The sequence below is a fragment of the Labrus bergylta genome, chromosome 16 (assembly GCF_963930695.1).
Source record: "Labrus bergylta chromosome 16, fLabBer1.1, whole genome shotgun sequence".
NCBI lineage: Eukaryota > Metazoa > Chordata > Actinopteri > Labriformes > Labridae > Labrus > Labrus bergylta.
The window spans coordinates 20753406-20779890 of NC_089210.1; the positions used below are offsets into that span (position 1 = coordinate 20753406).

General features: G+C 40.3%; 2 protein-coding genes across 2 annotated transcripts in view; one reads left to right on the forward strand and one right to left on the reverse strand.

Moving 5' to 3' along the window:
* Positions 1-19694, reverse strand: part of arhgap17b (Rho GTPase activating protein 17b) — a 31231-nt gene extending 11537 nt beyond the window's left edge. Inside the window, 6 exon segments of the mRNA XM_065964358.1 lie at positions 6296-6346; positions 6348-6375; positions 7317-7366; positions 7369-7428; positions 14011-14050; positions 19301-19694. Of these exon segments, the coding sequence (XP_065820430.1) occupies positions 6296-6346; positions 6348-6375; positions 7317-7366; positions 7369-7428; positions 14011-14050; positions 19301-19353 (282 nt within the window). The 5' untranslated portion in view covers positions 19354-19694.
* Positions 19695-21032: 1338 nt separating this feature from the next.
* On the forward strand, positions 21033-25832 carry aqp8b (aquaporin 8b). The gene is made up of 5 exons (XM_020636295.3): positions 21033-23651; positions 23776-23902; positions 23998-24212; positions 25234-25368; positions 25520-25832. The coding sequence occupies exons 1-5, from the start codon at positions 23392-23394 to the stop codon at positions 25560-25562; spliced, it is 780 nt and encodes a 259-aa protein (XP_020491951.1). The 5' UTR covers positions 21033-23391; the 3' UTR covers positions 25563-25832.
* The last annotated feature ends 653 nt before the right edge of the window (positions 25833-26485 follow it).

A 26485-nucleotide genomic window follows, 5' to 3' on the forward strand; every position in this document is an offset into this window, starting at 1 on the left:
CGGGGGCGTTTTCCCTCTCCGTGCCGGATTTCAGGGGTCCTGGGGTGGCGGGATGGGAGGGGCAAGGCAAAACATGCCGGAAAACGTTTGAAGTCCCACCTCTGTTAGGGTTTAGGGGAGGGGGTGGGAAGCAAAAAAGAGGGAGAGATTATGTTTAATTATAACTTTATTTTATATAGAAACTTTACAAAAAACAAGTAACAAAAGTACTTTTACAATTTTAAAAAAAAAAAATGCAAAAACTGATAAAAAAACAAAATACACAAAATAATACAAAAAAATAAAGGAAATGAAACAGGTAAAAAAGGGACTCAAAACAACCATTTTATTAAATACATCAATAAAACCAGACCACACATCTATGAGCTTTTGCTAACTTTTCTGACTTTTGTATGTTTCTGTTTTGTCTAAAAACTTAAAAAAGATGTGTTTTTATACTTAGCTCTCATCATGTTTAGTTTTATTTTTCCTAAGATTTTCATTTTTGGGCTTTTAGTAGGAAAAACGGGGTGAGAAAGGGGAAAATGGAACATGCGGGGAGGGGGAGCCCACATGCCGAGCTCGAAATCCAGCCCCGCCTGCTTGTGGGGACTATATCCTCTGTGTATGGGGGCCACGACCCTAACCCGCTAGGTCATCTGCACCCCTATGCTTTAGTTTTTAATGTTAAATGAATCTGCCTAATGTTTGGCACACTACAGTAGTATCGTCAATGTGAGTGTGTTTAGCATGTTAGCCCTTGAAGTCCCCATTATCACTTATATTAAAACAGCTAATTTTTGACAGCAGAAAATAAAACAGCCTGGTTAAAAAAAACAAAACTCTGGTCTGGATAGCTTATACTGATTATATTTAAAGCTAGGTAATAAACATAATTAAGGGCGTGGCTGAAACTGATTAACAGTTAAGCGGGTTGTCCGCTGTTTAGCTAGGAGGCTAAAAGCCCACCACAGCTGCACATCTTTGCAAGTTTTTCTAGATTTTACTGAAAAATCAGTGTGAGGCTACATTTTACAATATGGTGGACCCACCATTGTTTGGGCTTCAAAAACTACGCTTTAGAAAACCAATGGGTGACGTCACTGATACTACGTCCATGTTTTTTATAAAGTCTATGCTACAGCCTTACACAGCTCCTAGCAAAAGCTGCTAAACACCTTGTGTTGTTTTGTTACTGTATATTTTTTTAGCTATAATTACACTACCTGGGCTGGCAGGCTGTTTTCTCTCAAACCTATAGTAAAAGCTACTTTTTACTGCTATTAGTGATTTCTAAAAATTCCCCAAATGCACTCAAACACCTGTTGGAGGGACATGCACAGACTTGTTTAAAGGCAAAATGTTTTTAGAGGAAAAAATACAAAAGTAAGGGGCAGTAAAAATTGTAAAAAGAAACATACACACACTGCATACAGTGCATCATGTTTTAAAATGCCTGATATTTTGAATTTTTCGGTGGACCATCGAGAAATAGAATAGAATAGAATAGAAATAGAATTTACTTTTATTGATCCCCAAAACTGGGAAATTTGTGGCGTTACAGCAGCAGGTTTATCCAAACACACAATATGAGTAAAAAAAACACAAGAAAGCAAACAAAAAAAGCATAAAAAGAAAAAATACTGTGGAAAAAACTCCCCCTAATCCTCCTGTTTGTCTGCTCCCCTCTGTATCTCTTTGTCCTCTTTTGTTTTACATCAGTTTTTTGATAAGCTCGAAAAGAAAAATAAAACTATATCAATTACAACAAAACAGATGTTTTTACCTTCAGGGAAGAAACCAGTCCAGCATGCTGGATTTATGGGCTCTATGATGGCGACCACAATGGATAGATGTAGCTGCTTGCCATCTCTGCCAGAGTCCCTGAAACACAACCCAACAGGACAAAACAAGGGACAGAGATGAATCTTTTATCAACAAACAGCTGACCCTTTTGGACCCCAGATATTTTCATTAAAAAAAATGGACTGAGCACGTTAGTTTCTCACCCCTCTGTCCTTTGCCCCAGAGCAAGTTGGGTTCCCCAGGGACGATGGCGATGTTTGCTGGGCGTCATCTTATTAAACCTCGCTGTCCCTGGGGCCAGTTTTAGCCAGAAAACTTCACCAGATACCTGAAAACAGAGAGTGCTGTTGTCTGAAAACGGGTTTTTCATTAAAGGCTAGTTTAGCATGATGGTCCTAATCCAGCACGTTTGCCTAACTTTTTGGTCATGTGACCCCCAATGAAAAGCAGGTTGATGCTAGAAAATCAATTTTGAAGTGCTTTTTTTATTGGGGACTGTTTTTGAAGTCCTAGTTTTGTTTTTGTTTTGCACAAAAAGAAAAAGCAAAGGTTAATCCAACATAAAGGCTGGGAAACCCTTGTTTCTAGTCTAGATGGATGTCAGAGTCCTTATAGGAGCCCTTTTTAAACACTCCTGAAAAACTTCAAGAAACATTTTCCCGGGACAGGCTGCCCCTGAAAAAACTTCCTGAGCTGTCTGTTTGCGGGGGGAATGTTTTCCTTTCAGACAGGGAGTAGTGGGGGGGCGTTGTCCTCAGGATGGAAGATATGACGTAAGAAGAAACTACGCAGATATGATGGATGAAAACAGTCCTGACTCTAGAATGGACAGTTTTTTGCTAATAGGAGAAAATGTTCCATCCCCCCTGCATGCTCGCTCATTGAGAAACTTTCCTGAATATTTTCCTGCTGCATTTTATCCATCAGCTGGCCCCAACTTCACCTGTACAGTTTTACTGGGAGGCTGGCATTAAAAAGTTTCCAGGTAGTGAGGGGGGGAAATGTTAGCTATTTGCATTCACTCATGCAGTTTTACACCAGAAAATTACGAGGGAACTTTTTCTGGAGTTTTTGTGAATGTGTGGAAAAACACAAAGGGTTTTTGAGTTTGACTTCACGCAAAACTAGCAGGGACAAGTTTTCTTGTTTTTGACTTGTTTAAATCTGCTGTGGAAAATAATGGAAGTACAAAAAGTAGAAACAGAAAACTTGAACAAAAAAGAGTCGAGGATGGTCCTTACCTGAGGTTTTTGCCTTGTGAGTCCTTTTGGTAAAACGGTCCACATGTCCACCCACAAGGCCTGAAGCCCTCTTGTCGGAGTCAGACACACTGAAAATCAACACACACATAAAATATCTGCTTATGAGTACCAGGGAAGCTAAGGACAAACCTAAAATGCTAAATGTTCATGCACACAAACTGAGTGGATGTTAAAAAGAGTCCCTGTCTGTGTGTCCTTCTTACTGTGAAAGCCTGCTGCCCACTCGTCGTACAAAACCAAAGGTCATCAGAGGTTTTCAGGAAGTTTCCCTGAGGTAGGGACTTTCAGGGCTCCTGTGTTTTGAAAAGAACAGCTGTGAGGGAAAATTATCTGCCCTGGATGGTTTTTTACTTGTTTTTGAAAGATTTGTAGAAACAAGAGGCGTTTACCTGCGGACAGCGTGGGGGATCAGAGTAGAAACTCCTCAAGCTGAGAGGTGGGAGCAGTCCCAGTGCTGCTTTTTAGCTTCTTTAGTTTTTGAAGCTCCAGCAGCTATTCTGAAGAGACCCCTGTAGAGAAAAAACACAAGAGGAAAGGGTGGACTGAAAGGTGATTCTTCAGACAGGTAGATGTGTCTGGTTTTCAATCCTAAAAATCAAGGAAGAGAAAAAAAGGAGATGTAGCTCTTTCAGGATGAGAAGCAGACACAGCTAGTTTTTTGTTTTCCTTTTCATAGAAATGTCTTACAGTGTGCCTTCATAGGGAAAGTTAGTGTTTACAGCTGAAACTTAAGGAGTGTCCATAGTGAAACATGCTAATGGCTTACAGATGCCTGCACACACACTGCAGCCCTAAGGCTAAACTGACCACAAGTCCTGCCACAGATGTTTTCCAGGACAGTACGTGCCCATCCTCCTTAGAGAAACATGTTTTAATGAGAACAAAACATTTTCTGCCTCAAATAAACTGTTTCGACTCTTCCCCCACTGTAACCAGAGTGTCCCTCCACCATACCTCCTCCTTTCATGCCGGTCCTCCCAGCAGCATCATGACGCAGGGCCCTCGAGCGGCAGAGCGATCTCCCTGTTTACTCCTCTTCAGGTGCTCCTCCAGAAGCCCGTGCCGAACGCTGGGCTTCCTCCCATCCACGAGTCTAAGAGAAAATCATCGCTCTTTATGAGTATGTAAAAAAGCAGTTTTTTTTTTAAACTATGTCCTATCAAAACATATTCTATAGTTTATTCAGTGGAATATGTATGAGTTTTCAAAATAGGGCCCACGTATCTACTCGTAAACACCTCTCTGATTGTGCTTAAACGGGCAAAAATCTCTGCTTCTGTTTTGTCTCCACTCTGTTTTTGATTTATTTATTTTGCACTTTTGGACATCTTCAATGACTGCCAGCTCTTAAAATATAGACTAAAAGACAGATATGTAAAGGTTTATTTTTGTTTTGTTATGTTTTGTGTCTTTTCTGGTCACCTTGCTGTATTTTGGATCGTCGGTATAGCTTGCCTCCAGAGCTGCCAGAGACCTCCTGTGGTAATCCGCCTGGGGCCTCTAATAAACTGGAATAAAAAAAGCTATGTACATAAACTTTTTGCATATCACGAAGCAGGCATTTTACACTGCTTGACCAAAAATAAAAACTGTTTATAGTGGAATTTTGCATCACATTTTCCATCCGAGTTTCCAGATCATTTTACACTCAACAGAGGTGCAACCCACCATGAGATAATAAACGTGCATAATCTCCCTCTTTTGGAAGCAAAAGTTGTTACATGTCCTGCAGAGAGCTGGTCCCTGCAGGGTGGAAAAAGGGAAACATATATTATCATTCATATCAAAACACTATACAACCTCAAGCCTTCTCTTTCAGTCCTGCACAGAAAACTTTCATGAGGGACAAAAGATGAGCTCCAGATGACAAAAGCAGTGACCTTTAATGGACATGATCCTGATTATGTGCACAGCACGTTTTGTTTGCTGATCCGCTCCTGGGACAAGTCGTTTCTTTGTTCATTCACTTAATTAGATATGATCCTATCCTGATGAAGAGGGCCCATGACTGGAATGTACAGCCATTAGATTTAAGTTTTGTGTCCATAAAATTGCATACAGCATACCTCAACCAAAGTGGATGGTGAAGAAATAGTTAATAAACATATTTTGTGTCTGTAAAAATGTTTTAAAAAAAATAAAAAAAAGGAAAAACCCACCTTGCATATTTTCTACTTTGTTGAGAGCCTCATCCATCTCGTCTTTGAGAGAATCCATCTTAGCTGCCATCGCCTGGTTGTTGGATTTAGTTGCTTGGTACCATCTGCAAGAAAATGATTAAGACACTTATGCATAAGACCTATTCTGTTTAATGAAGCTGCCATTTTTTTATAATGCATCATTTTTGCAAGATCTAGGTTAAAAAAGAAGAATATTTTGAGGATAATGTTCAAATATGCACAAAGGAAAAACAAAAGAAAAACGTAAAACAAATGAAAAAATATCAAGGGACATCTGAAAAACTTGGGCTGACCACTACCTACCTCGTCTTTTGCCGAGTCCGTAGTCCCAGAAACCAGTTTTGGCCAGTTTGTTTTTTCTCTGTTTTAAGTATATTTGGGAATCTCCAACTAAAAGAGAGAAAAGAGAGGATCATGACTACACAAGCAAACCGTGCAACACATTTCCCTTTGAGAATACTGAGAACCACACAGATACTGGTATAAACGTGTCCCCACTATAAGTGTCCAAGGGGCCATGTTTTTTATTGAGCACAGTCCAGTATGTAGAGATCCTGTTTCAGTTTTAACTTTATGTGATCAAAAGGTCATTTTTTAAAACACATTAAAGGCCACATAAAATGGGACTGTATGTGGTCGCTGCTAAACGAGAAAGGCTGGGGTTTGTGGTGGTTTTTTTTTTTTTGTTTTTGTTTTACCTCTGCCAGCTGGTTGAGCGGTTTCCAGGATGTCCTCTCCCGATCTGGGACTTCATGCTGCATCAGCTCAGATGCTAACCTGTTTCTCTGCCTCCCCCACAAAACCTCCATCATCTTACTGCACACACACACGCAAAACACATAGAATGTAAGCAAATATAACCGTAATCACTTTCCTCTCATTGAGAAAAAAAAAAGAACAGGTTACACCTTTGAGGTAAGGACCCTACACATTCACTCCATCATGACTTTCTAAGTTTGCATCTTCGTTCAATAGAATCACTTTAATGTATTTCTAGTGACAGTCCAGACGCTGAAAACTGGCTGCCCATGTAATAAAAAACTTTGAGTTTCACTTTTTGCGTCTCACCCAATCAGGCCCCTCGTCTCCCAGCTGAGCTCCTCCCTCCTGCATGGTCTGGGGACAGCGCTGTCAGAGGAAGCTTTTTTCTGCAGGGAAAAAGGACAGGCCCGTAGAGCCACGATGAGTTAAAGTAAGAAGCAACAGGTATGTAAAAAACAAAGCAAGAGAATAAATAAGGAAAAAGAGAGAGATATTTCTCTGGATGTTTTTGTTAATCTCATTGTGGGTGATTTTAAAGGCAGGGGCAGTTTCTGTTTATTCAGTGAGAGTGAAGCTGGCACGAGGGCCAGTGCTGAATATTTTTCCCTCCTGAGTCTCTGTCATATCAGTGTGTTTACATAACTGGAGATGCTACGTGTTCCTAGCACAAGATAGCAGCTCCCTGCTAATACTGACAAGGGTTTTCACAGTTTACTCAGAGTCATAATAAAACTAGCATCTCTCTGAGGGACTCTGAAAGCATAATAAAACATCAACAAAATGTAGTCTAAAATTTTGTGTAACCCGAGAAAGTAGGGTTTTTGACAATACCAGAATTTAAAGCTTTGTTAGATACTGTTAAACATGAAAACTGTATGGGACCACCTGTTTTAGATCCCAGCACAACAAAAAATAAGAGGTTTCTAGGCACCCAATGTTGGGTCATTTCTTGATTTCAGTTTATCAAACAAATGCAGGCAAAACTCCTGCACACTGTCCTTTCTTTTGGAACTGAAAACATTGCCAATGTTTTTTTTGTGTAATTTAGGAAGTGTGCAGGAAATTTGTCTGCAGTATTTGATGGATTTCATTTTCACTTCTTGGCACATGTCCTTATGAAGACGATGTCGAAGTTTTCACAAACTTCTTGATCCTAGCACTCACAAAAAATCTCAGAAAACTGTATCGTTTTTAAAAACACGTGGTATCAAACAAAGTATCATAGTGTAGAAAAACTGTGAGCAGCAAACCCACTAGGAAGTCAAAAGAAAAACGTTTATGCCAGCTCGGCTGCAGATAAAATCAGAGTAACGGAGTGCTTTCTTACATGTCCTCCTTATCTGTGTCTGTGCCCAGCTGGACCCTGCAGGACACGACCACCAGCCCTCTTGTGCGTGTTTGTGCGACACCAAGCGCACCAGCTCCATCCGCCTCTCGATCTGTGTGGAGCAGAAAAGACAGAAGATGTCATCAAGTCACAAATGCACAAAAAGAAGGCCAGGGTGACGGAAAACGTGTCCGCCCTGTGAAAATAACAGGTAAACTTGTTTCCTGTGAGACAAAAAAACAACCCAGGTGAGAGTAAACTAATCAAACACAGAAGCTGCTCTTTAACACAACCATCTGTGAACTCCCCATCCTGCTCCTGTTTATTGGAAGATGATGGAGGATGACATCATGTTTTGTGGAGCTCTGCTCTGCAGCCTGCAGCGTTTACGACGAAACACCGGCTGATTGATGATCGGGGGTCTTTTACTGAGAGCAGGGGCTGGCCTCTTCTTTTCTCACATTTAAAAAAACTCCATGCAGAGAGTTATTATCAATGAGAAACAGAATAATCATTGTGACAGAAGGTGGTCTGATCGAACAGCTGTACATCATGAGAAGCTCTTCTACTGGTTTTTCATGTTTGAACACTTGAACAGAAAGTCTTTCACAGCCTGTTTTCCAAAGCATGCTGTGCTTTTCATAAAGACTCTCTTCCTTTGGACTTGAATCAGAGAAGCGTCAGTCAAACCTTCTCTCTCCTAACTATCTTTTAAACCTGTGCTCAGTGTTTCTGCAAACATTCAATACCTTAAATGCTAAACTCCATTGGGCCCCCCCTTTGGGCTTGGCACAGAACACTTTCACCTTATCTTATGTACAGCCTTGTTTCCCATAAAAATCTGAATATAGAAAATAAATATGAAGTGGTGTCATTGCTGAGAAACCCCCTGTGAACATAGCAGCTTAAGAGCATTACTAGGAGCATTACTAAGAGCACCACACAGACCAGAGGGCCTTATTTAAGCTGAGCATAGACTTATTTGATCTTACACTGACAGTGTGTCCTTGAATGCACCTTCAGTAAGAGTCTTTATGACCATGTGGTAATAATGTAACTCTAAAGAGTGTCAAGTTTCAAGTGCCCGCCTCTGGATATCCACATGTAACTGAAAAGAAGTGAAGACATAGGCTGAGCTGAATGCTCCTGTGAGGACTTTCAGCTGGTAATGAAACAGACTGGTATTAATACTGAGGCCTTTATATGAGCTACAAAAGCAAACCAGGCAGGAAGGAAAGATCATTATTTCGTTATTGGTATTTTACATGCCTCTCAGTCTCACCCCTCCTGTAGGCTGGATGTCAAGATGAGGGGATAACAGAAGTCTGCATGAACAGCCTTTGCAGTGTTTTAAAGCCAAAACTTATTATGAGTTGAACGTTAGACATTCAAAATACAGAAGGAAGAGATTTTTTGTCAGAAACACGACTTAAACATGTACAGGACAAAATCAGCAAAGTGGTTTATTTTCCACAATGCACACATACTAAGAGTTCCTTAAAGCAACTTTAATCCAAACAAATATATGTGCTCTTCGAAATCAAACTGTGGCAAAAGAAATGTATTCATCATTATCATATTCTTTACCGGGAACATTTTCTGAAGTATTCCCATAAATAAGAGGTCTTCTACCAGGTGAAGCGTTTATAATTATCCATGCAAACTTTAAATAAGTTCATAAATGTGATTGAAAGCTGCTGATTCTGCAACCAACCGTCCGTCTGTCATTTACTCACTTCCTCTTCCTGTGTCAGTGTAAACATCCAGCTGTGTCACGACATCAATTGCTGTCTGATCCCCATCTTGCTCTCTCGCCCCTTCCTTTACTTTTAACCTCGCTAATTTGCTGTTCCTGCTACGCCATGCTTGCGATCTCTACCTCACCCACACACACACACATACTTTTTGCCTCTTCCCTCTTCCTGCAGCTGTTTGCTCCATGCCAAACCACAGCTGGAACCGGCTTCCTCGCCTGGATCCAATTGATTTGCTCACCATTCAGCTGATCCCCAGATCGAATTAATATATGACAGTCTAGCTTTATTTGGTGGATCCAGACGTCAAAATGATCATTGCCAAGAAGGCAAGAAAGAGGTCTGAGTGAGTGCAGCATGGGCGGTATGACGGGCCTGGATTCCACAGTTAAAAATACTCCTACAACCTATCGGCAACCTCAAGTGTTGACATTGAAGCCAATGCAGAGTGCAATGAAATATCAGTTCCTCTAGGGTCCACTTAAGGCCCGCCTCAGCTCCACCTCTTTGCCTCTTTATAGATTCTCTGAATGGTAGTTTCAAAAAGCATTTCCAATATGATAACTGCCATTGTTGGGCTTCAAAACCCTGCTTCAAAAATCAATGGCTGATGTCACAGAGACCACGTCCATGTTTTATACTCCCTGTATACCAACAAACTCCCTTTGGGTTGGTTGTTCTTAAGTTCTGTGTTGACATAGATGGGGCGGGGCTTCATTTAGCATGTTTGAGTTTACTCAGAGCCTCAAATGTGTTTCATAGGTGTTTTTTTCCCCAAATGAACCCCTTCCTCTCGTTAGCCCTGCCACCAGGCTGTTTGAAGAGGCACACTGGCAGAGTTTCTTCTCAAGGGTGCAATTCAGGGAGAACCAACTAAATTTTCAAACCAAAGGAAATACTTTGTTTGGTGTAAAATAGAAATAAGAAATAAGAACCGCCCCATGGATAGCCTAATGGTTATGCCAAGCCCCCTGCGTAAAGATTCTATAGTTAGTGTTGCAGCAGCCATGCGTTCGAATCAAACCTCAGCCCTTTGATGCATAATCGTACCCCACTATCTCCTCCCAACATTTCCTGGAGAAAAAAAAAACAGTTCAACTTTGGGCTGCATATCAGAATAGAGATCAGTCCAAAAATGGCTTCCCTTGGTCGTAACACTGAGGGAGGGGTTTGGGAAGAGGGGGAAGTAGTGCAGTTTGTTCGTCTGAGAGACTGGTGCTTAAGTGTGACATCTACCAAACATCAACTAGCATATTATACCTTTAATTATAAAGTTGTATATCTCATTCAGTAACTTTGCTGTGCTCACAAGAAGAGATCTGACCTTGTGGATAGAAACTAAATTAAGGAAACAGACTCATACACACAGAAACACCCTGAAAAACTCAAGTCATAGAGCTGAAAAAAGAAACTAGAAAACCTCCTCAATCCCACACACAGACAAGCACACTCACACTTCAACAATTAACAGATCAGATACTATCCCCTCCTCCCTGCCTCTATAGTTATGAAGCTGTCCAAAGGTTTACAAGCAAGTAACTGGCTTTTTTTTTTCTTCCAGGCGGCAATGAAAACAGTGAGCAGAGCGATCTCAACCTCTGACCTGCCACAGCAGAAAATGTGGAATGCTTAGTGAGTCATAGAGGAACCCGGTGGGTGGATTCAGTTTTGTTTTCTGGCTCTTAGCCGCTGCTTTGGCTGACTGTAGAGCTGGTTCACTGACAGGCTGACTGGCTGACCTTGTTGGCAGGATGGCTGACTGTCTGGATAGCCGATGACGCCACAGAAACAGGATTCAAGTGCAACAATTGTCCTCACGGTCCTGTTTGTTTGTTTGAAGGGAAAGTATGCGTACGAGCGTATTACAGATGGAAAATATGTGTATGTTTGTTCCAGACTTTGTTGAGAAGTTGAGTAACATTGTCATGACTCTGTTAAATGTGGAGTAGCCAGTAGTGTTACCTTTGGTTAGCTTAGCTTAGCTTAGCATGAAGACTGAAAACCCTGTCTGAAGGAGAAAACCTGTGTACTATAGTGACTTATTAATCAGTACATTATCCCGCAGACTGTATAATTGTTTTTTCCAGCAAAAGTACCCAAGATTTTTAGTCCTTGGAGTTTATTTATGAGAGATTAAAAATGGTCCCTCCAGCGCAATCTGTTCTGCGTTTCCACTGAGGTCTTCAGTTCTTCAGGTCCCTCATTAAAGTCTGTTTACTTTCAAGAGTACTACTACCCTATCAGGAACCTTTAGTCACTAAAATAAAGAGTAACAAGGTACTTGTGCACTAATGAAAGGATGCGCATTAAGTGAAGAGACCCCTTACCTCTTATCCCAATTATGCCTTTATGCTCTACTGGTAAGTTATATAACCCACCTCATGGCCTTAGTTCCCACCTTCAAAAAGACCTAGGCTTCATACATTCAAGCTCTGGGTAGTGACAATGGTTCACTTCCGTTGTTTTGTTTGGATCACCTTCTCACCTTCGGCGGACCAAACTCTGGTGCTCCTGGAAGCGAACAGAGAGCCCCGTTTTCAAGCAGACCAGAGTTCAGTTCTTTGGTCTGCACCACAGTTCGTTTGAGCGCTCACACCCCAACACCCCAAACTTAACAAACAATTCAACAAAGGACCAAACAGTTCAGGTGTAAATGCACCAATAGCGTCCTTGCAAAACTGCATGAAGAAAAAGCAACCAGCAGGGAAATTGATAATGTTGTTGTTTTGTATGAAATATTTATAGATGTAGCCCTTTAATTAGCAGACTTTAGACTTTGGGAATGCAAGCTCTTTCTGCTTAGCTTGCTATGCTACACTAAGGAAAGCAGGTGCTGGCTCTTGCAATTATCTTATATTAATCACAACATAACCAAGCTATTGTTCTCAACAACAACAAAAACTGACCCATCAGTTCTTTATTTATCTCACCAGCTGGCTAGCTGTCAGATACCTGCTTAGCATACAGTTTAAGATATGAGTACACGTCAGGCTCCACAACAATAGAGCTCTTCTTTGGTGGCTCTGGTTCAGTCCTCATTCAAATCCTCCATTGATTGTAGAAAACCTTCATATCAGTATTTTCAATCCTTGAATCAAGCCAACATAATAATCAAATCTGCTATGGAGAAAATAGAAGGGATTTTTACTTCTGGAACCACACTGTTAAGTTCTATAACAGTCCATTATGTATCCTAAGTTGTACTCAAATACTGAGACACTGTATGGGACCAGGTCCAGCCTGACTCCCTCCCCTGTGCAGTGTAATCCAGTCTGTGAGCCTCCTCAACTCTCCCACTGAGGCAGGACGTGTCAGAACAAGAAACATGCCTCAACCAAAGCAAAGCACGGTGGAAAAACAGAGGAAAAAAAATACTACCACACCATGGAAATCATAGTGTCAAATTTCGGGTTCAAAAAGGGGGGTGAGGGGAGAGGGGTGAGGGGAGGGGGGGGAAGGAAAAACTATTCTTTCTCTCCTTGTGTTGGAAAAAGGGGAAAACTTTCCCAGCGAAAAGGGTCATTACATTAAAAAAGAAAACGGATTCTCTGCTCTATGGTCAGCTGCACATTTTATAGAGATGACTCTAATCAGGTTGAATATCTGAAAAGTGACAAAGGCTACACCACGGATTCTGACAGACAACATTGAGCTCAAGTTGTTGTTAACACGTCAAAAAGCCACTTCCACCATGAACGCCTGACAATCACATTCCGCATTGAGAGCTGGAGCTAAAGGAATGTCAAACGCTGCACAAAGCTCCTGTCGTTCAGGACCAAAGAGCAGAGAAAGTGTTTGCTGGCAGGGCTGGGTCAGGTTGTGTGCTGGGGTTTTGCCAGCATTTATTATATATACAACTAAATATAACTATGAGCGTCGTATAATGATAAACAGAAACGTTTTCGATCTCAAGATTTCCTCTCTTTCAATCAGAAATGATCATCTTGCTTAACACAAACTGTTGTGTTATTGTGTGTTTCTGTGTGTGTGCAAACCACACTGGGATCATAGTTCACCCCTGCATGTCATAAAACTATGAGTGTGATTGAGCGAGCGCTTTAAACTTCACCCTCATGTTTCCTTCCACAAAAGCTTCTTCTGTTAACACGCTCGGGCTTTTTTAGTCTCTCTTGTATTTCTCCTTTTTATCGCAGTGATCTCATAGCTTCACTTGCAGAGTACCCCCATCCCCCATCACAGACACACATGAACACACACACAAACACACTTTAAGAGTGTACACCCAGTATGATTTGAAGATAGCAGAACATTGCCAGGATTCGCCCTAAATGGAAAACCATGAGGCTGGCGAGTCATTGCTGAATGAAAGAGTCTCTAGTTGTGTTTTAATGCCGACAACAGTTGTAGTTAAAAAACTGCAATGAGACTTGGCATCGAACATCTGCAAAGGTCTGATAGCTTTAACAGAGTCTATGAGGTAAACTCATTCGAGTCAGTATTCGAGTCTAAAACGAGAGTATTGGAGTTTCAAATTATGAGGATAAAGTGGTGAACAGGAACTACAGTAACACCCATCGTTAGTAGAAAAATAACTGAAACTGTTCATGACGTAGTGCTGCAAATACTGTCCATCATTTGAGGACATTTTATTTCCTACTTTTTTGATAATCAATTAATCATTTAAGTGTTTTTTCGTACAAATAAAAATTTACAATTTCCTGGTTCATAAATGCTCCTTTAATTGTAAAGTAAGTGTTGTCCAAACACCCATTTCCAATGAAAATGTGGTGAAGTTACTGTTCAGTTGCATTGTATAGTTTGAATCAAAGTGCAGTGTATGCAAAGACTGTCCAGACATCTCCACATCACTCAGACCTGGTTTGTATGCCAGTTAATGAGAGACAGAGACAGTGTGTATATGAAGCCCCCCTGAAAGATGAAGATTACAAAGAATTTTAAAGAAAAAAAGTCATATTCACCTGCAGGAGGTCATCACTCAGCACTTCAGTTTTCTCTGCCCTGAAACAAACGTAAAGTCAAAAGGTCAATACTGACAACATGAAACCCACCTTCAACATACAGAGATACGACACAAAAACATTAGTGCAATAGTGTGTATTTTGAGGATGTGAGCTGAGAGACACACCTTTAGTGTTACAATGCTGGATGTGCTAACTGAACATGGGTAAAGTTTCAGACCATGAGGTGAACGTATGTTGGAGTAATCCCTGGATGAATCTGCAGAGGGCGCTAAACATCTTGTTCTGCAAATCACACGATAGTTTCCCGATATGAAACCAAGAATTTCACGAGACGGCTTCAAGACTCTATAAGCTATTAAAACGTCTTACATAGGCTCTCTTCTCCCAGGGAGAGCAGCCCTCCCCTGGCAGCCCTGCAGCGTTCAGGGCGCGATATTTACATCCTTGTGACGATTTGCCTTCAATATGAATGTTGCGGCGGTGTAATGGGGGGACGAGGTCATCCCCCCTCTGTTCTGTCTTCAGCGGTATTAACAGTGGCCTTAACCAAGTGGAATATTTTGACATGTCACACTCTACTGTTTAAGTAATAAAAACCCGCACAGTGACATATTGTCGTATTTCAACCATCAAAAAAAAAAGCAAAACAGTCGATCCAGCCCAACCTGTCTGCAGCAAAGTCACAAAGTGTACAGAATAAGACTCCAAACATTTTTTCATGTGATACACCAGCTCATACTCATAATGTGAAAATGTATCAGGGTGCATCAATCCCTGGTCACCGTTTGTGCACAAGTTCTTAACATGTGTGTGCAAACAGACTAGCCCTGTGGCTGTTTTCCACAATAGAACCTGCCGGATTCCTACACTCTGCTCGAACACACACTTCCTGTTGTGTCATCTCCGCCTTGTCTGTTATGGCAACAAGGCGAAGGTGTGTGCATTTGAGGGGAGGAGGGAGTCGCAAAGAGGCAAGTTGAAGAATTGCCAAAAAAAAAACCTCCAAGAAAACAAGATACAGTAAGCGTTTGTGAGGCCTCATTTACCTAAACCTCTCATATCACATGTTTTAGGTCATTTGTGCTTTAATTCTAAGTTTGAATCTGCAGGCGAGCTCATCACTCAGCCTGTCGATATCTCACAAGTACACCAACGCACACACGGATTACATCTACACACTTCCCAGGAGACCTCTTCCAGAGCAGGCCCACACTATAGATCCTCACAGGGATCAATTAACCCTCACCCACACTCCGCTATTACCTAATAGTAGTGTAAGTAACACACTACAGAGACAGGCTTACCTCACTATGCCAGAAATATCCTCAACGTTGAAGTGAAACATCCCCAGCAGAAAGCCACATTTTTTGTTTTTTAGTTAAGCATTATCAGTGCTGTTCTGTTGGCCACTAGAATAAGTTAAGGCGAAACATGATGAAATGAAAATCCTTAATGATAGTGTTCAGAGTGTGTGGAGGGGTCATCTGCAATAATTTAGATCCTAGAATAACCTTTGAAAGTACATTTAAAAGCCAAACAAGGCAGAAGCGAACTGGTTCAAGTCTCTCAATTGTGAAGAAAATTATCGGAATATAATTTAATTTTGAACTGTTGGTTTGAAAAAAAAAAAAAGACACATTGATTCAGAGCCAGATTTAGGAAGGAATGGGGCGCTCCTCTTGTGGCGACCAGCAGCTGGTGTGTTGTGTTATTTGTCTGTTTTAAGAATGTTTCAGGGTTTGATGTGTTTCTGATTCAATCCCTTCATAATCGTAATTTTTTTGTCTTCGTTTTTTATTTAGATTTTGTGGCGATGGTGTCCTTGTGTTTCTTGTCTTCCGTGTGCTCCCGCAGAAAAATAAATTTCTCCTTGTGGGACAAAAAAAAATATCTGAATCTGAATCTGAAAAAATTGCAGACAAACTCCTGCACACTTTCTAAATTAGACAGAAACATTGGTAATGTTGGTCATGTTTCTGTAGGGAAATGTTGCATGAAATACGATCTGCAGCCTGAATGCCTTCACACAGATCCATATGATCCCATTACACATTAGGCTTCACTCTGAGGGAGAATGTTTAGATTCCTATCAATATTGAATTAGCATTGATTTGACTGGAGCACAGCTTGGCTCAGCTATTGTTCTCAAAATAAACTCCCACATTGCTGGAGCCCAGACCTCGACAGAAGACTTGGAGCAAAGCAACAAAGAGAGACGGGAGAGTGCAGAAACTGTGTGCTGAACTGTTTAAAACGCAGACACACACGAAGATCGTTTGTTTCCAATGTTTTTATATGATTAATGAAAGTTTCATTAAGACTTTTCTGTGTAAGATTATCTCTGCAAAGTGCTCCAGTGGTATGCAATGACTCACAAACACTGCAACCCTGCGAGATTACACCACACTGTAACTAAATCAAGCTGCTTCCCCCTTATTAATCACATGTAAATCGAAGTGGCTTCCTCTTCTGTAAAAAACGCCCCTCAGTGCCATGCGTGACGTCCCCAGCCCTCCACTGTGTCCCCATCAACAACTGTGGAAATGCTTACTCCACAAAAAAACAACAACCTCCATGCCAGGCTCTTCCTGTGCCAAAGAGAGAACCAAAACAACTCTCGCTGAGATCAGAGTGAAACAGATTACATGTCAATAAAGTGCTGTAGAGGTCATCCATTTTCAGTCAGTGAGGGTTCTTTTTAATTTGTCCTTTTGTTGTGTGGGAGCATATGACTTCAAAGTTCATGATAACAAGTAAACGGAGTCCCAAATGTGAAAGGAGGAGAAGAAAAGATTTCTCTGACCTAACTTTAAGCTCAATAATATTCACTAAAAACAAATAGAAGAGATAAACCTGCGCCTTTAAGAGGCTACAACCGACTTATATTCTGCTCAATTGTGGCTTTACATGGAGGAGGAAAAATTATTTATGGAGAAATATGTTGTCAAATTTTGGAGACTTCAATACTTTTTGATACCACATGTTTAAAACCATACAATCCCCATTATTTTTTTATTTTGTTTATGCGTATTGTGCGTTTATTGGGGAGATGGGACAGTGGACAGCATCGGAAATCGGGGAGAGAGAGAGAGAGAGAGAGTAAGGAATAACATTCGGGATAGTAGCCACAGGTCGGATTCAAACCCGGGACACTGGAGTCGAGGACTACAGCCTCTGTAAAGAGACGGGTGCATAGAAGAGAAATTAAAGCAAACTCCTGCACACTGTCTAAATTGCACAAAAACATTAAACGCTGCCAATGATTTTTTGCAATTGATCAAACTTGCAGAGGCAATTCAATAATTGGATAAAAGAAATGACCCAATATTGAGCGCATTGAGCTTCTTGTTTTCTTGCTGTGGTATCTAAACAGGTATTGAGATTGTCTGATTTTTTCTAGTACCATAATGAAGTTTAAAACTCTAGTGTAATGACAACCCTATATGGAAACCTTTGAATTGATAAAAAAAACAAAAAACAATCTGCATTCACATATCTGGTCAGAACTTTGATCATAAAGTTGTGTTTTAGATTTTGAATGATTCCATTAGTAAATCAAATTAGAGTAAATTAATGTAAATACATCTCAACCTTTGTTTAATTGCGTGCAGAGACCCTTAACTGCAGTTTCACTTCAGCTCTCCTTATATGAAACACAATGCTGTAAATCTGAACCGTTTATTCATCCAAAGTCACAACTCCCACCTTGTTTTAGTCATGCAGTGGGAATAAGGCACCGGAGGGATTTTAAACTCCATCCAGTCTGTATTCAAAAACACTGCTGCCTGTCAGTGAGCAAGCTGTCATTCTGCTCTGTTGGGTTTTTACTGCTCTTACACAACATATGGAGGAATGTGTGGAGGAATCCAGCGGCTTCAGGGTTTCACTGGTTGGAAAGTCATTTTGGAGGAATGTTACGAGGGGAGCATCATCTGCGGACAACATTACTGTAAAAAAAAAAATAACTGAACATGTTGTCTCAGCAGTGATGATAGAGAACAGGGCTGGAACCCCCCTGTGGGGACAGAGATGAAGGGAGAGGAGGGGAAGGAGATGGGAGATATTGTGTTTGTGTGTTTGTATGTGTGTGTGTGCGTAATGGGGGAGAAGTTAACTGCCTTCACCACCACACATCAGGAAGTGTGTGTTTGTGTGCACGTGCAAGCAAACAGCTGCAGAACTAGAAGTAGTCTAAATCTTAAATATGATTTTCAAAGTGGTTCTGCAAGCCCTGAATTCTGTCTTCAGGCACACAGAGATATAGGGCTTCATTAATTTAACCTCAGCCCAAACAATAAGTCAGTTGCTTAAAGATGGTGACAGATTCTGTATATTTTATTGTTTTTTTTCTGCATTTTAATTTTGAGAATTTGCTGCTCTTTCATGTTATGCCTTTAATAAATGATTATTATTTAACTTAAGCGGGAAGGTCGGAGAAATAAAGACATTGCATGTTGTCAGTTGTGGTTCAAGGAAAATTTGTTGGTCATTTAGCCCAGCTGTTCCCAAACTTTTTAGCCTGCGGCCCCAAAATGATGCCAGAGACTGGGGACCCCTACTGTCCCTGGAGGTGGTTAAATATAATGTAAGGCACTGCCACATATACACACTAATGGGCCAATCAAAACAGGAGCAATACAAAATAATTGATGTATTTATTGTAAAAGAGGCTAGCACCAGAATATAAGAAAACTCCATGAATAGACTTAAACATACACAAAGTGTAAAGAGCAGCAGACACCTACATTGTTACTGTCATGTGCAAAACTTAACTCAAAGTATTTTTACACATTAACTTCATTTGATTTCACTTCATGATATGGTTTTATTTGAAACTGAACAACCTTTTCTATATATATATATATTTTTTTTTTTTACATTAATGGGTAAAATATACTATTTTAAATCCCCTCCCCCTACACACGCCCCACTTTGGGAACCACTGAAATAGCCTATCGACTATTTTCTTACATTTCATTGACGAAACGATGAATCGATAATAAAACAGAAGCTGTATCATGATTAATTAAGTCCCAGACTTGAGCAGACACAGTGGAAGTCTCCAAACAGACAGAAGGTAAATGTTAACGTGACATGCAGCAAAAGTTTAGTGCACTTAGAAAACCATAGACTATGTTATTTAAAAGATATAGACGTGACCCAGCCCGTGTTCAGCAGACGGATGACAATGGAAAAGATAAGCAGTAGGTATTGTCTAATCATTATAAGCAACCACCGCGCCAGATCATTGTATCTACAACAATATGTTGTTCAAATCAACACTCACCTTCCGACTGTCTGGTTGGCCAGTTGCCTCATGCGATTAAACTGTTTCTTCATGTTTCTTCCTCCTCTGTGTCCCCTTCAAAGTCAGTCAAAGTTTGCTGCGCTCTCGTTCATCCACACTGGATCCAAAAGTTGCGCTACGTCGCAGCCATTGTGGCCGAATAAAGGGGCTGAGCTCAGAGCACTTCAACGCAGAAAACTAAAGAGTTTGATGGTTTAAAGCCGCTGACATCTGCCTGCAGTGTGAAACAACACAGAGGAAACACACAGGCGTCAGTTGGAGAAGTCCTCGACGAGGCTCTGGCTCCTCAGTGTCACGAAAATCTGATTTCCTACTAAACTGACTGGTCTGTGAGCAACCAGTGAGGTAGGAAGAAGGAAGTGCCTTTACTTCCCTACTGTACGGCTCAGTGCTGACATGTGATACTTCAGTGAGACAAAAAAAAGAGAAAGAAAGAAAAAGCATTGACTCAGCTATTGTTCTGTCATGGTCATGGCAAAGTCACATTTGTATATGTTTTATTTGGCTATAAAAGGTAGGTTTCTGTTTTAATAGACATGGTAAGGTGTTTAGTACCTACTCCAAAGCTACCAAAGTTCTGCAAAGTCGATACACAGGTGGACTTTAAAGGCAAGTAAGAAAAACATGACAAAAAACTAATAATCAAGCGATTACACTTCACCAAAACATAATGAGAAATAAATAATTACATAACATTAAAGTAGTTTCAGTGCTAGTAAAGAATGAACAAAATGATCAGCTCCCAGTTGAAACCTTTTATTTCATTTTTAATTAGAATTTTTTTTTTTTTTGCACTGATCGATCAGGCAAATCTGGAGAGTCGCAGGGTCCACATAGACCCTTAAGTGAGCCACCGCCCTCAGTAAGGTGGGTGGGGAGGAGGACGTCTGTGTACCTGCCGGCAGCGGCCCACCTGATTTTAGAACAAACCATCTGTGGGGGGTTTATTTTTTCCTTAAATGTCGACCGGCTACTTATATTTGTACGCTTTATTTTAGAGTTGGCTCCAAATTTAACAAACACAACAACTTCCCTAAATAAATACAAATTAAGACTGGGTGGATGCAAATTCACCAGTAAGGATAATATGACACAAATACATGATAATAGCTGACACAAAGGCACAGTGATAAATATAGCAAATACAAATAAATACATTAAATTGCAAGAAAATGTCTGTATGGGTGCATACATTTCAAAAGAATAAACAAGTTAACTAAATAAAGACATGACAGGTGGAGTAGCCTACCTGTGCTGAAAGGTATGCAGTGGTACTGACCGACACACAACCCCCCCCTCCAAACTCTTTAAATCGATCCGTCCAGGTGACGTCACAGGTAAAGCGGGAAATGTAAAATCAAAAACAATATGGAAGCAGCGGAGATGAATGGGAATACAAATGTGACGTTAATAAATGACAGAAACAGCAAAGTGTGAAGCCGATAATATCAACGAGAATAAACTTGTACGGTTAATGATGCAACATTATTTAAGATAACAAATGTAGGCTATTTTCAAACAAATGTTACCGTCGACGATGCCGTGGTCAGCTGTAGAGGTGACAACATAAACAGTCAGCCAGCACCCAATGCAGAGGAGGAGAAAGTTCACCGTGGCTTATGACGACTTGAAGGCTGATACAGGTGTCCAGAACGGGGGCAAGAAGAGGCCGCTGCCGACAACTTTCCGACAGGTAGTGCACGAAATGTTAACAGTGCTATTGAGTGACCAATATGTGTATTTTGTTTGCGTTTTGTTGGCTTCAATGGAGTGTACCCGCGCTTTGTACCTACGCTGTTAGTCCAGGTAGTAACTGGTGTGATCTGCTGCCATCTAGTGGCGGCTGCGTGTCATGACATGGGCAGCCTCTGAAAACAAACAGTGGTTAATTTCTTTCTTTCTATTAATTTAACCATCAGGTAAAACTACTTTAAAAGAAACGCATTAATTCCGTTAATCCTGAAGTATCTTTTCTTAAAATTTAAACTGAATGAAGGAAGGAAAACGTCTTAAGTGGTAAAAACTAGCAGAAACACTGTGTTGCATAATATTGACACTCTATGTTTGTGACACATTCCCTTTAGAGATTTGTGCAGCCAGCAATTAGCATGCAGTCAAAGTGTTAATTTATTTATTTGTATTGTTGTCCTCCTAAATCACAGGTGTAGTGAATACCTCAGTGGACTGTGTAGTGTTCAGCATATAAACGCTCATAATTACTGAAATGAATCCTCCAGGCATTTCAGACAAAGGGCGCTGCAACCTTATCTGCCTGTTAATACCTACTGGTATATTATGAGGGTCAATTATGTGTAGCTGGTAATGGCATTCCTATCTGAACAGCAGCAATGTCATTGACCTATGAACATGCTTATGTCATGTCCAATTCAAGCTAATAATGATTTTATGAGCAAATGAATGGAGGGAGAACTGTGCTGACTGTTCACACAATGGATAACACTCAAGGTACTTTAACCCCTTTGTTGATGTTAAAGAACAACTAGTTGTACAGTTTCACTTCTGTAGTGTGCAAGCAGCAAATCAAGTCATCTGAATACAGCTTTTAAGGGGAATATATCTTCTGTGGATAAAGAATTATTATTATTATTATTATTATTATTATTGTTTTCTGAATATCTATTCAGCCTTTAACGATCAAACTCCTCGATCAAACTCCATTGCATGCCGACTGCTCTCATAGAGCTCCTTTTAATGTGTCATGATGACTCCAATCTTGAAATTTAAAATGGGTTTGCACTCCTAAACCATGGCATTCAAACTTAAATGTCAGGTAACTGTAAGCTTTTTTAAATTCATCCTATTGATATAAACGGATGACCCAAAGGAACAGGATACTTTAATTACACTTAACTTTTGTGTTTTCTTAAAGCTGTTCTGTAAAGTGTGCAGAGTGTTTGCAAGCTTTGCACCATACTATATAAAAAATGACCTTCTATTTCAATATTTTTCATTTGTGTGTTCATCTTGTGGTGAATGGTCCGTTGGTAAGTGATCTCTGCTATATCATGAATTTATACAGTTTAATATGTCGTCTTTTTCTGAATGAAAACCATCCTCACTATAGTGCACAGTACAAATTTAGCAAGTCTGTGTTCTGGCTTGACTCTATTAAGGTTGTAAATGTTTCCGATACTTCAATACTTTTCGATACCGCATGCTTGATAGTATCGAAAAGTACAGAAACCTTAAAAAACTACGGTACTTTAGATAAGTGTGTAGGAAAATGAATGAAGCCATTAAACATTGCAGGCAGACTCCTACACACTGTCTTAACTTTCAGAAAAACACTGGAAACATTTTGGTACCGCAATGTTTCCGCAATGTTTGTATTTGTGCGGCCTAGAAAGTGTTCAGGTGTTTGCTTGCTATTTTTAGTAATTGAAAAGCAGAACTTCCCAAATAATGGGTGCCTAGGAGGACCTCTAATTTTGTTGCTGTGGTATTGAAACAGGTATCGATATCGTTTAAAATTCTGGTTTTGTCGCAAGCCATTTTTATCATTTGAAAAAAAAAAAAAAAAGACTTTAGCACTGCTGAAGGCCTTACTGGATCAACATCAACATCAGGAAAGTGAAACAAGCCATGTCATATTTTCATTCATAGCTATATTAGTGTTTTTTAAGCCAATTTCCTGCACAATAAGCCAGAAATCTCAACATTTTCTCACGATAGATCTCGTCTTATCCTGTTTTCAGCCCGCCATGGAAAGTCATTCTGAAACTGTGTTTGTATAGCTCCATGGTAAATTATAACGTTCCAATCATTGACAAAAAGTAGCTGATATTTAAACAGATCATGGCACAACTTCTCAGGAGAAATATTAACCTCTGCAGGTTCACTCCTGCAGCTAGGAGGCGTGTGATGAGCAAACTATTTTGGTTTAACGAGAAAAAGGGTCAGTGAGTCAGTGATATGTCAGTGGAACAGCTCCATCCGCTCTCTTAACCTCAGACGCCAAAGTCCGTGTGATTAGCAGGCACAGAGATATGCATGTGCACACTTCAGGAGAGCACACTCGGTGTCTCATCGTCGCCTCTCACTGAAGGCTCATGGCTGACGAGAAGATGGAGATGGGGGAAGTCGGGGCGTCTCTTATGTCTTCGGACGTCAAGCCACCTCCAGCCAAACCTACTAACAGATTCGACAGGGTGTTTCAGCCGTGTCTAGGCGAGCTGGTGGGGACTACTTTCTTTGTGTTTATCGGGTGTGTGTCAGTCATAGAGAACGTGGAGTCTACAGGGAGGCTTCAGCCTGCTCTCGTGCACGGTCTGGCTATCGCTGCCCTGGTGGCGTGCATGGCTGAGATCAGGTGAGGATAATTTTTCCTTTTTTTTTTTTTTTTCTCCTTTCAAAAATAAATAGTTTGAGTGTTTGAATGTGTGCCATAAATCAAACCTGCAGAATAAGCTTCCTCTTTTGTATTTTAATTCCAGTGGTTCTCATTTCAACCCGCCCTTCACCCTGGCCATCTATCTGTGCGGAGGGATGCAGTTGAACATGGTGGCTCCATACCTTGCATGTCAGTTACTTGGAGGGGTGCTTGGAGCTGCTATGGCAAAGGTGAACCTGTCTCATTCTGCTGTCATTACAAAAAACATGTGTATTTTAGCCTGTGTGTAATGTGAATGTTCAGATGACTCCTATGATGCCAACAGGCGATGACCTCGAGGGAGAACTTCATCAAAGCCCACGGTGCTGCGTTCACTGTTCTGCAGCCAGACGCTGAAATTGGAGGCGCTCTGTTTGGCGAGGTCGCCATGACCTGCCTAATCACCATGGTGCTGCTGCTGGGGGCCTTCAACGCCAAAACCAAAAACCCCATGGTGCCGTTCATGGTGGGAGGCACAGTTATACTTACCATTTTAGCCGGGTGAGTTACCATGAGCATGGAGAAGGAAAATACATTTACGGAAAGGTTAGGGAAGTTTATTTCTGCAATAAAGTGCTGCAGTATTAGTATTAAGATTTGAATTAAATTCTGCAGTAAAACAATGTAGTTATGTTCTTTAGAATTGCACTGATGGTATTTTACAGGATTGTTCAGGTGAATTATTTTTTAAATATAACATATTGTTAGCATTTTTTAGCTGTAAACGAGACAATCTCCATTATTTTAATGATCAATAGTAGAGGTGGGAAAAAAAATCAATTTTTGTAAAAATCAAGATTCTTATCTTCTGAGATTTTAAATAGATTCATAACTTCCAAAAATCGATTATTGTTCTTTTGGGCTAATCATTCACTCCCTGCTAAGCACTAAGGCACTTTAACTCAGTCGAATACCAAATAGAGCAACAAGAAATTCATCCGGTCTCACAGATGACTGGAGTAGATCCTGAAGTATGTACTAATTTATAAATAGACTTTTTTTTATCATGAATCCAGAATCTTTTTTAATCGAAAAATAGATTCTCAATCGAATCGTGACCCCAAGAATCGAAATGGAATCTTCAAACACCCAAATGCTCCCGGTGCTAATCGAAAGTATCCAAAAGTACCAATGCTTCATAAAAAAATGTGATCATCACTTACTGTATATCTCAAACCCAAAGCTCTGTCAAGTGAAAGAGAGAGAGCACTGTGCCAAAGTATTTGTGGACAGTGTGCAGGAGTTTCTCTGTACTTTTTGGTAATTAAAAACAAGAAACTGCCAAATATTGGGTGCCTAGGGCTTTTCTTCTTCTTCTGTAGTATCGAAACAAGTTTTGATGTTGTTTGATTTTGATTAGAATCGTATCAAAGTTAAAGGTCTGGTATCATGACAACCCTTTATCACACAGTTTGTACCAGTGCAGAACACAAGACAGAAATATTCATATTCAGACGATTATCCAAATTATAATGCAAAAATAAGGGTACAGTTATTCTTGTCATGTCTGTCTGTCCATCAGTGGAGATGTTTCTGGCACCTGTATGAACCCCGCCAGAGCCTTCGGTCCAGCTGTGGTGAGCAACTACTGGACGTATCACTGGATCTACTGGGTGGGGCCCATCGCAGGGGGCGTCGTAGCAGCTGCACTGGTTCGGTAGGTGCAATTAAACAACACACATAAAGACTTTAAAAAAAACATAACACTCTAAAGAATACTTTTCTTAACCCTGTTTGGAAGGATTGTATTGATTATAAAGATAACTTCTTACAAAATAATTCACAAACTGTTTCCTCTTTTGTTGCAGACTTCTCCTCGGAGACAAGAAGATGCGAATTATTCTGAAGTGAGATCCTGTGTTTGAAAATAAATCCTGAGATTATCGTTTCATAGTTACAATTTGAAGCCCTTGTTTTGTTCACTGAGATGTTCTTTATTATTATTATTATTATTATTATTATTGTTATTCCTTGTTGTGGCTCAGTACGGAGAGGCCCTTCGAGAGAAAAGAGAAAAAGTAGACCGGTTGTTTGCAGAGGATGAGACACTGATTTGTGCCGCAGGCTGCAGATAAAAACATGGTTTAACTTTTCATGAATAAACTGCTCCTCTTTAAAATGCATGCTGTTATTTATTTTTTATTTTTTTCCTCAGGATCATAAAAATGTTGTTAAGTTGTCTTCAGAAGACAAGCTTTGTTATGCAGAGGTAAGGAGATGATCAGCCTACTATCAGAAACACAAAACAAATATTGTTTCCTCTTACTTTACTATTAATTCTTTTGAAATACTTTATGAGCCCTGAGGCAAAATCTGGTTTTTCACTCTGTTATTGAGAGACATGCTTCTCTCACACACACATATGTCCGAATCACACACATGAACAGGACCTGTTACCTGAACAACTTCCGTAATTTGGTGCGGGATTTGAACCGGTGACCCTCCTGTTCCCAACCCAAGTCCCTACAGTCTGAGCTACTGCTGCCCCTAATTTTGATAATGTTGCCTATTACATATTTCATATTTCAGAGTTGTCTTTATTATCCCTGCGAAAGGGCAATTTGTTTTGCAGTCAGCAGCAAAATACATACATACAGCCAGTAATCAGCTTACATAAGAATGGACAATAAATAAATACAATGGATAACAAACAAAGAGATGTCAATCCTCTCAGATAGTCATGACAGTGATCTTGAAGGCTGAAATCATGTGATCAATAAACTAGAATCACATTTTGGAGTCCTTCAAAGTTTACTTCTGATTTTGTTTTCTCC

What these genes read in the sequence shown, in the direction of transcription:
- aqp8b (XM_020636295.3), top strand. Translation starts at nt 23,392, where the DNA reads ATGGCTGACGAGAAGATGGAGATGGGGGAAGTCGGGGCGTCTCTTATG. An exon ending in TTGGAGCTGCTATGGCAAAG is followed by an intron (nt 23,903 to 23,997) that starts GTGAACCTGTCT and finishes TGATGCCAACAG; the next exon opens with GCGATGACCTCGAGGGAGAA. An exon ending in ATACTTACCATTTTAGCCGG is followed by an intron (nt 24,213 to 25,233) that starts GTGAGTTACCAT and finishes TCTGTCCATCAG; the next exon opens with TGGAGATGTTTCTGGCACCT.